The sequence below is a fragment of the Patella vulgata genome, chromosome 7 (genome assembly GCF_932274485.2).
Source record: "Patella vulgata chromosome 7, xgPatVulg1.2, whole genome shotgun sequence".
In the NCBI taxonomy this organism is placed as follows: Eukaryota; Metazoa; Mollusca; class Gastropoda; family Patellidae; genus Patella; species Patella vulgata.
In genome coordinates, this window is record NC_065885.2 from 31544023 (window position 1) to 31555258 (window position 11236).

Here is an 11236-nt window from a genome sequence, read left to right on the forward strand (position 1 = left end):
AGTTTTAAAATCAAACAAATACAGATTACAGGCTATAAACTGATAATCTGCGGTGATTTAATTTAATCGATGGTACCCTTCTATTACTTTAGGTCTATAATATTCCATTTAATAGTATTTATACTGATAAAAGTACAAAATGGGCCTGTACATTATATATCCGCTTTATTGAAGGAACTCATTTATGTTTCGTGTTTACAGAATGTTTCGTCAAAGTTGGGTTTTATTGTTATTTTTCTTTATTTTGTAAAGTTTGCACTCATTGACACTAATGGTCCATTGTAAGTAATCGCACTTAAACACCAACAGAAAGTTAGAGATTGTAGCTCAACGTATCCACCACGCCCATCAATATAGGTCATGGAGTATTTCAGCAGAATAGGAGTAGCACATTTGATATTTGTCACTATAATTTAAGCCTGATTAAAAAAAAGATCTTATTGTGCTTTGTTTCGTAAACTTTACTTGCTCGCAAACGACATCTTAGAAGTTAATTTTTACAGGAATGTCGTTAGTAGGTTAAACGTTTATCATTTAATATGAGGGAATATACTGATATGGAATATTGGATGTGGAATATCGCGAATACGTAACTTTGTTTAACATAGTAATCCAGTACAATAAAGTCAACTTGGGTTCAACAGGTCTATTATGCAGCTAGTTGATAAGACTGCTATAATCCCAAAGCTTCCTTTAGTAGATGGACGGGATAACCCAAGATGGGATATGTAATATGTTGCATTTTCTGGTCATCTTCTAATTACAAGACTTGAAGAGGTGGTTCAATATATTGTCTTCAGTTTGGAAAGATGTACCAACTATTAATTGAGATGGGTTCGGGAGCTTTAATTTAGACAATCCAATAGGGAGCTTCTTGCACATCAACACTGCACAGGCATTTGCGCCCATTTTCGGGATAACTCTGAAAGAGCCATAACATTTCCGTCAGGAAGGTAAGTTGCAGAAAAGGTCCCAACACTATCCCATATGAAATAGTACCCCAATTCTTTATCTTTGATGAAGACTAATGCTTAGCTATGCACAGGTCATATTTTAATTAAAGCCACAGAGAGAGAGCGACACAAACTAGGCCATTTCAGGACTAACACATGGATCAATTTTATTTCAATAATTCGCTTGCTCGTAGATGTCTTAAGCAGTGGGAGGAAACTGTAGGACCCGAGGAAAACCCACGAGACTGGACAGGTGACTCAGGGAATTGAAACCTCGCCAGTTGACTCAATGACAGACCTTATGATTGAGCGCGCACGTGCTAACCATTCACTCATTCAGCCATCCACCCCACCCCCTCTCCCTTAACGCCACAGCCAATTACATCTAAACGTGGTGCAGAAGGTTATTACAACTTCGATCACTGGTTTTTAAAATGCTGTCTTGCTACATGTACATTAAATATTTGGCTTGTTCAATCTGAAGACTTCGACACTCCCCTCATCTCCCACCCTTTACAATATCAGGAAGTAGAAAAACAGACAATAATATATTATTAAATTTTAATTTATTCTGATTCATTTGGATATAAAAATACATTTATATACAACACATTCACAAATAGGCTCATTTTCGGCCAAATAAATACACAAGCTTCTGTACAGCAACCATATTTTCACACACATTTCAAAAATTCACATGTTCACAAAAAAAAAAAAAAACCACAATGCAGACATTTTTCAATAACTTAAACTAGTGAGATATATATTATATATACAAATGATAAATGATGCTCGTTGAATTGATAAAATGATATTTAATAAATTAATAGATAACCAAATGATACAATGTATTATAAGAAGGAGTTATTCCTCCAATGAGTTCATTGACTAAACATTACATTAACTCAAAAAGTCAATTTCACGACAAAAACTCTAAATACAATAACATACAAATGGTAACATTCCCGGCTTATCCAACACAAAAAAAAACGGTGAAAATACGTTTAACCTAGTAACAGTTCCACTGATACCCGTACACGCACAACTTATACATTTGAATAAATTACAATCGTTCATATACAGTTTTACACATTTCTGAGATACATTGTAAGTCAGACAATTGTTGTTTTTTTGCATTGATTGCTGCCTATATATAACCAGAACCAATTAATTAAATTAAATTGGTTGGAGGATTCTGGTGCTTAACCATATTGGAGCTGAGAAAAAAGCGCTGGACACGTTTTTTGTCATATAATCCTTTGGAATTCACACAGAATGATTTGCATTGAAATGGCAGTGTTTTTCACTGACAAAACCAGTGAATTATTTAGTCTATATCACAATAATTGTTGTATTTTATCTTCCAAGTTTTAACTTTTTCACTTTTAAAGTTTGATCTTGTCTGTGAACACATTGTTTTGTTAAGCATCACATTGCACAGGTAAAATTGTTTTTATCACAAAGTCTTTATTCCCTTTTAGACACTTTCTTGACTACCCATAGAGGCAGCATCTAACACTTTATTATCGGAGGTATTAATCCTTTTGTCGTTTGGGATAGGAATGCCAGCTTGGAGCCATGGATGTTCTAATAACTGTTCAAGGGAGGGTCGATCTGAAGGTCGGATGGAAAGACACCAACGAATAAGATTTTTCACCTCTGAAAAAAACAAATTGAAAACACATATAAACAAAACCCACACTTTATAATAAAATAATTGTGTTAATTAAAAGAGCTATGAAATACTGAATAGAATTTGTCAATTTTATTATTATGAATTCAATAGAGCTCTACTCTTTATGAAAATAAAATATTTTGAAAACCCATGCATACCTTGTGATAATCTGCCTTTAAAAGTAATTTCGGCTTTGATAATTTGTTCATCTTGTTCAAAAGGAATATCTCCACACACCATATCAAATAGCAGAATACCCAAGGACCAAACTGTTGCTGACCTGCCATGATATCTGTGATATTTAACCCATTCCGGTGGACTATACACTCTTGTTCCTGAAAAATTCAAAGAAAATCGGTATTAAAAATAATGTTTCCATCAAAAATCGTATATTTATTTTATTACAAGCCAATGTATTCAGGAAATGTTCATAAATAGGCAAAATCGGGTGTAAATCTTCCTGGTTTGTTTCCCTGTACAATTACCAGTCTGCTGATATTAAAAAATACAAAAATTCCCCTCAGAACTTGTATAACCGTCACGCACGAGTAGGCTCCACAAATGACTTTTGCGAGCATTGTGTCCTATTTACCCTAGATAAAACTCAATCAAGCATATCGGTCGTGTAGTTGCTTTGTATAGAAGAATGCGACCTTTTTATGTTCGCGAGATAAGAAACAATATATGGCGGGTTTGACACAATTAATAATCACGCGCTAGAAAGGTTATGGAACTCTGTTGAAATCTGACTGATAGATGTACAATTTACAAAACCTGATTTACATGTAGTAGGAGGAGACGATAAGTGGGGCTTTTTCATAACTTTCATCGATCCAAAGAGTATTCACGGATTATAAATATAACAAATTTTGTTTCACGCGGACTCTGAGAGAAAACACAATGCAAATTGCATCACCGACAGCATGGACCATACATTTGCATAAAATGAAATGCCCTTTACACTGTACAGATCTATTAGGCCCTACAGACGACCATTTCAACTCCCTTTAGTTTACTATTGTATCGGAGTATTCTATAAATAGTTGACCTAATGCGGTCGCAGACATATCGTTAGAGGATAGTTTGAAATGTGATATTCTAAGCACCGCCACAGTACATTCAACCCGTCTTCGACTACGCTAGCCGCCATATATGTCCCACATTCTGCCAATGTTATAAAACCCCCGTTCGCGAGTTTACAGCTAGGGCAAATTAGCCAACATTTAACTAAATACACAAATTTGTAGAATCAAAACCAATAGAGTTAAAATCAGTTGTATAATCCGCACTCAAATAAAACGATAGCTGTTTGCGTGGTCGACAGTTTTGGCAATACGCCAACCAACTTCCGATATTTAACATATTGACTTAGTCCCCCGCCTTACGGAATGTTGAAAGATTTTTCCTCGCTAATGTTTCGAACACAAAATTCCCTATTCTCATAAACGGACATTAATTATTCAAATGACAAATCCCGACAACTTACCATCAAATTCAGAATACACCGTGTCTTTTAATATAGCTCCAGAACCAAAGTCTATTAATTTTAATTGTCCAGTTTTTAAGTCCACTAAAATATTTTCATCTTTAATGTCCCTATGAATTACTCCAGCTCTATGAATGTTAATCACCATATGTAAAATTTGTCTAAAGAAGTCTCTGGCTGTATTTTCATCTAAAACACGTTTTTCTGTTATAAAATCAAATAAATCCTTCACTGGTTCTGGCCTATCCATCACAATAATATAACTACCAGGCATTTCATAATAATCCAAAATTCTAACTACTCCAGGCACATGTTGAACTTTTTTCATTAAAAGTATTTCCATGGGTAAAGTTACTCCATTTAACTAGAAAAAAAAAGTTTAAAGAACATAAATTTGAGAAATAATTGGAGTTAATAGTCTGGATTTGAAATTATTAGATGGTGTATAATGTGTATTTAAAATTATTTTCAATATTAGTGGGCTAATGATTTTCAATGTAAGAAGTAATAATAGATGCATACCTGTCCCCAATCACTGACTTTTTCTTTGGCTATGTGTTTTATGGCTACCTGAAAAATGAAAGACAATTGTATTAAATACCAGTAAAAAAAAAGTTAGGTGGTACTATAGGCTACATCTTGGAGTTTTCAAAAAAAGTTTTTCAAATGATGTATTTGTACTAAGATGTGTTGAATTTCTTCCAATATTTGAACAGTTATCAAGTTTGTAAACTACACTTACTGGAAAGCTATCCCTTTTTCTAATACCAGCATAAACAGTGCCAAAACCGCCACTTCCTAAAACTTGGCCAACTGTATAAGATTTTTCAAAGGTATCTCTATCCTTGGCTGAAATCAGAAAGAAAAACATTTATATTATTTTCGCAATGCCCAAAACAAACACAAAACAAGGTCCGATCACATTACAAAATTATCCATGATTTCCGATAAGTTAGCCAATTCTAAGTTGATAATCTGGAGAATAATCCATGAACGTCACATACCTTGTCTTTCTTTGACATTTTCGTTGTGGAAATTATTTGCACAGGCGAATACGCCGTTAAATCCCATCTTTTTCCCCATCATTGTGTAACTACTAACACAGCGTAATGTGTATGGCAGTACATAAACAACAATCTAAGAGAACTATATGTACGTCTTCCCCTGAAGCTCTACTGTTTTGATCTGAAAGTATGTGGCTACACAACAGTACTATGAACGTTGAACCCGTCAACGTATAATCTTTTCTTTCTAGGTCACAATTCATACGCGACAGACAGGCCCGCCCACTTTGGCAAGCCGCCAAGCTATGTTATTCAAGAAAGGTATATCCGAAACAATTTTATATTCATTTGAAATGAAGTTAATTTTCTTATCACATTATATGCGAATTGGTTACAATTGAATATATTTTTATCAATATATTAAGTTTGCCTTGCGAATAAAATGTCCATGCGATGCAGACGTTGTACTATTTTCAGCGGATGGATTCAAAATTAACGTGTTGGCAAACGTCCAGGATATAAAGAATTCTGTGAATGCTCGCCTCTTGACCAATAGAAAAAGCGCGCGAATATTTCTGAACCAATGAAATTATATTGGATATTTAGCGCTACTTGTTTACACTTTGACGAATTGAGAGGTGGGCAAAGAGTACACAACATCCGTCACACATTATTTGGAAAATGCGTTCCGAATATTTCAAAATACTGGCCGTTTATTACTCATTGTATGTTTATAGAAAATTCTATGAACAACATGCCTGTGTATAACGGAAAACCGTTTATTCAGACTTTGAAATGAATAAATTATACCTATATATATTTTTATATACAAAATAGGGACATTTTCTGTTTCTATTTAGCGAATGCATTAGTAGGCAAGTAAACACAGAGAAATAACAAATCAACCCAAGCAGTTATTTTCATACGAAGAAGATCGAATACTGTGCACCGTGTGGCGGATTAACAAGAAAATCCTATTAATACTTAATAGATTGATCGGTAAAAATGGGCGGAGGCACGGAATACGCGGCCGTATACAAAAAGTAAACACAAAACGAGCGTTGTTAAGAGACGTAGGATTATTTAACACGTGTTGCCAGAACTATTGCGAAATGTCAATAGATACACAAACATTGGCAAATTAAAATTAAAATACTATTTATTTTACTATCTAAGTTAATATTCAACGAATTCAGCAACCAATATTAGCTTTGTAATAAACTTAAGAGAATATTTCTAAATACGCATATACTACAATTAATATTATTAAATATAATGGCTTTTTAATTTTTTTTTTATTTTTTTTTGGGGGGGGGGGGCAGTTATGCTTATTCAACATATTCTAGATGTAAATAAAGAATATCAAATATGTAGAGGATGAGTTATTTCTCCAATTTCGAGAATGTTGATTCCAAACCCAGCTACCACACCCTTGTTGTAGGACCACATAATCCATTTACTACTATAAGTCCTGGTAATATGTCGTGTATATAAAATAGTTAACAACGAGTAGGTTGACGCCTGTAATTAAATGAGTGTATGGCCACGTCTTTAATAAAGTCGGGTGATCAATAATACGACCATCGTTGTAAACATGGATAGAGGGGTGGGGTTCTTTGATCAGCAAATACCTACCCTACCCAAACAGGCCAATTATGATTGGAAATATGTCATGTAATTGATCGTCCTACATGTACACTATTTTATGAATGCCATTCCAAAATGTTCCAGAATATCTATTTTTAGCCATCTGTAGGCCACGTCGTGATTGCTTTCCCGACCGGCAACGAATCAAGAATTTCGCAATAGTTCACGCCCATCCGAAAACTTACACAAACAAAGGGGAATAACTCCACATAATGAAGCTTCAACCCGGTTGAAGATCGCTCGGCTATAAATTTGACCAGGGAGGCAGCTACTGACTTAAACACGTTTATTTAGTTTTTATTCAGTATTTATCCGAACTGAATATCAATAAAGAGAAGGCGTGCGGAAATACGTCTACTAATATATAGTCTACTAATCCGTCACCGAGGAAGGTAATAATACGTATGGATAAAATGTAATAGAATTGTCTTTGGTGACGTTTTTGGATAGAAGGTATAAAATTTATTGTTGATATGTTTTGTAATATGCCCATCAACAGACAGAAAAAAGCGAAATGTCACTTGCAATAGTTAACGAGTAATATCAGTTAATGCGCTGATATTTTTTTGAGAACAGTGCTCCTGAATTAAGTATGCTTTTCACTACATAAAAAAGAAGACATAACAAAATATTTTTGTTTCAATATAAGCAAGACTAATAATCTTTTCATAGTGCATTTTGATACTGCATTGTGTTGCCCACCCCCCCCCCCCCCCTTTCAAATTGTTTACGTTTATGCCACGGCGATTATAAAAATTTTGCCTCCACAGCCGAAATTAAATATAAATAATAGTTTCCAAGCACAAAGCAAATAATACGAGAATGATTAGCTTATTAATATGCTCGTGGTATCTGCTAGATGTGGTAATACTGAGGAAACGTTAAACACATTTTTTTAAGATATTGAATTCACCATGACTGGATTATGTCTTTATATCATGCCGAGAATGCAGTCGCGCAGCAAGGGGAATAACTACAATTTATTATCCAGAAAATTTCAGCTAAAATTTAAATATTAGATACCAATTTTTAAAATAACGATTTTGTTCGTCACGAAAAGATTCACTCATTTGCACCAGGTCCTTCAACACGATTTTACAAAACACCACCTGAAAATCAGTCGTGTGCGTGTACTGTAACAAAACTGAAACGGGGGAGGGGGGGATGCTTTTTTAATATTAAGCCAATTCCGATGAAGGTATGCGTGCCATTTCATAGGTCGCGAGATGTCATATTTTCCTACAAAATGCTCCATCAATTAACACGATCTTACAAAATGACACTCAAAATTCTATCCTGTAACAAACTGTGAAATGGGGAAATTAGTAGTCAGTTCGTGTTGACAGTGGATTAAATATAATTTCTGTAACTCTTGTCACCAATAATTCAAATTAAGGTATGTGTGTCATCTACCACAGGCAAATTTCTTGCAGTATTTCCAACATAATTGTCTGTAAAATCGCAAATGTATGTGGTACGAAAATTTTTCGAAAGTACAGATTCCTTAACATTACAGATAACAAATCTGATTAAATTTTTTTTTTTTTTTGCAATATGATTTATATTTCATAATTCCATATTTTAGTTACTTCAACTGGGTTTATGTAAGATCTTACTTCCCATTAAAAGAAAAATAATAATGGAATTCAAGAAAAGGGCTTGAAATATTTTCATCCTATATAGCATATTATATAAGAATGAGATAGTACTTGCATTACTACTGTGCATTAATAATATACACATTAATTTCAAAATGTCAATCACGCGATATATTGCATTTGTTATTTTTCTGTTATTGTTCGGAATTATGATTTTGTTTATGAATTTTCATTAAATACTATTTTAAATTTAAAAAATAAATGCTTATGTCTTTTTACCGAATTTTAAATCTTATGACAGGAAAATTAATTTATTGGTTAATTTCTCTGATGCAGTTTTAGGCAACTTTCGGTTAACCATACAGTCGCTCTAAGGTGTTTTGTCCTGGATTCGCGCAGGCATAATCCCGTGATCGAAGCTAGACTTGCATAAAGTTTGTATTAACGCCCCCCCCCCCCCAACACGAACCCCAAGCATGGATTAAGAGCTAATAGAATTACTTGAAATTCGTTACAAAAGCGAGTTTTGATAGATGAGACGTGTTTGACAGATGTTATTTAAAAACTCAGCTGTCGTATACCATAATCTGCCTTTACTGTCATAAATAGATAAATATCCAGTAGCTGTCAATAATCCCGTCAAATTAACAGGCTGCCATAAATTGGATTAACAATATTTAGGTATTTACGTCCATTATAAAGAGGTTGATAGATTTATAGACGTTAATCGTCTTCGAGGCCATAAAGATTATGTAATCAGAACTTTTGTGATTAGTAGACGTAGAACCCTGCTCGACTTTCGAGGTGACAGGGTTTTGTTTATTATTAATACTATTCACTGATTTTTATAACCACGAAGTTAATTACATTCAAAACGACTACTAAATATAGATAATCTTGTTACCATACTTAAGAGCCACTTTATATGTTTGAGAGTCCATTAGATATGCTTAATATGTAAATACTGTAATTAAGATTAATAGAGATCAGTTTGGAATAGTCTGCTTTTATTTGTATTTCATTTTAACTGACCATCATATTTTTTTGATAGGCAAACACTTTAAGATCGTTAAAGAAACAAATAAGTGTGGTGGAATCCGAGAAAATATATTGACAGTGGCGGACGCAGGATAATTGGTTGAAGGGGTTAGTTTAGGTTTTCATCTGAGAAAATTATGAAAAATCATGGTGTCAGTGCTGATTTGCGGTGCATATCTGGACCGAATATAACATCCAACTTCATCATAAGCTACAACCGGACTTTACTGCAACCAACTAACGCTCAAAATTTAATATATTCATACCCGTTTCAATGATTTGGCTGGAAGTGCTAGGAGACATTATGCAGGCGAAATGTGATTTTTGGCACACGATTGTAGAAATTAGTAACCCACGGCGGCCATAACTTTACTGAGAAAAAGGCAACCAGGGGTCCCGGGCACACAGGGGTACAATCGAAGTAAGTAACGTGTGTCCACCCCTCGCACACGTCATTCAACGTCGGCGCATGAAGGAGATAAGCCTCTGAATGGCTGCTCGCGAAACTAGTCTCCCCTCGAGCTAAAGTGCTTCTTTAAGTGGCTTTGTAAGTCATTGCCCTCTTTAAACATGCATTATGCAAGAGAAAAATCTGCTTATTACAGGTCTTTCTTTAGGCCTGAAATGTTATCTAAATTATCAATTAGACATTAATTAACTTATCCAGACCATAATAAACTCTCGATGTCAAGACTAGCCTTCGATGTTGGCTGGATTAGATTCCTATATGCCGCTAACGGCCATAATTAAATCAGAAAAAGTGGATAATCGAGACTATGCTGTTTATATTAATGATTTTAGTAATGGTGACCGAGACTATGCAAAAATTTCACCCGCTTCTTTCTCGGCTCATAGTGGATCAATTTGACTGAAATTTCCAGCAAATTACCTTTAGTTTTTAACTATTATAGCGAGAACTGCCATCTCTTTATCTCCCATAATGTACCTCTAAAGGGTTCTAGATTCTAGAGGTTCGGGCGCCTTCCCATGTTCACTATAAAATCTGTCGAATTCATTTTTTGGTTTTTGAGAGAATTGATCTTTGATGCGTTACTTGATCGTGGAAAAATTACTCCCAACCGCAGATCTGATATTGTTACATTAAAAATTGCAAGATCAAAGTGTATGTCTCTGAAAAAAGATTTTCAAACATCCCTACATGTTTCAAGTTTGGTCAAAGTTTATCTCACCTTTCTAATAGTGCCTCTTTAACAAGAAAATTTAGGCTCATTTTGTTATTGGAACGTTTTGGATTTAATAACGTATATCATTAAAAAATGTTCACAAACATATTATACATGAACATCGACCTTCAATATTTCAATTGCCGTATATGAATGAAGTAAAGGATCCCACGGCTGGCTCGCTAGCCTGGAGGTCGGGTGTTCGATCCCTGCATTGGCCGAGAAAGTTCATCCAGATTTTCCGGCGTGGTTCCCCCTTGTCAGTGATGCAGGACGGAGGGCCTGACAAGGACAGTTGTCTAGTCGTTCGGATGGGACGTAAAACCTAGGGTCCCGTGTATAAATTGGAATGCACGTAAAAGATCCCCTGGCAGTTGGAATTCGATATAAGAGTAGGCGATAGTGCCGCTGCCCGGGCAAAATTTCCCTCATAGCACACTGTATGGCGTATGCCGGTCTTCATTAGCCCAGTATAGGAGCAGAACAGTAGGACGTTAAACCCCATTTCATTTCATTTCAGGTAAAACGTGATTGTCCGGTTACTCGAGTCTACAGGTGACATGACGATCGGTACTACTATTAAAGGGAAATAAATCCTATAACGCGCTCTTAAACTTTGAAGGAGCGAAAGCCTATTGGTTGCTATGTAAA

The 11236-nt window shown here is 35.0% G+C and overlaps 1 protein-coding gene across 1 annotated transcript; it reads right to left on the reverse strand.

The window, feature by feature from the left end:
• Nucleotides 1–1502: 1502 nt before the first annotated feature.
• On the reverse strand, nt 1503–5327 carry LOC126828196 (serine/threonine-protein kinase pim-3). Its single transcript, XM_050557817.1, has 6 exons — nt 5119–5327; nt 4857–4963; nt 4637–4684; nt 4115–4478; nt 2787–2963; nt 1503–2612 (listed from the first exon to the last, which is right to left on the reverse strand). Exons 1-6 carry the CDS (start codon nt 5198–5200, stop codon nt 2431–2433), a joined length of 960 nt encoding a protein of 319 aa, XP_050413774.1. The 5' UTR covers nt 5201–5327; the 3' UTR covers nt 1503–2430.
• Nucleotides 5328–11236: the final 5909 nt, after the last annotated feature.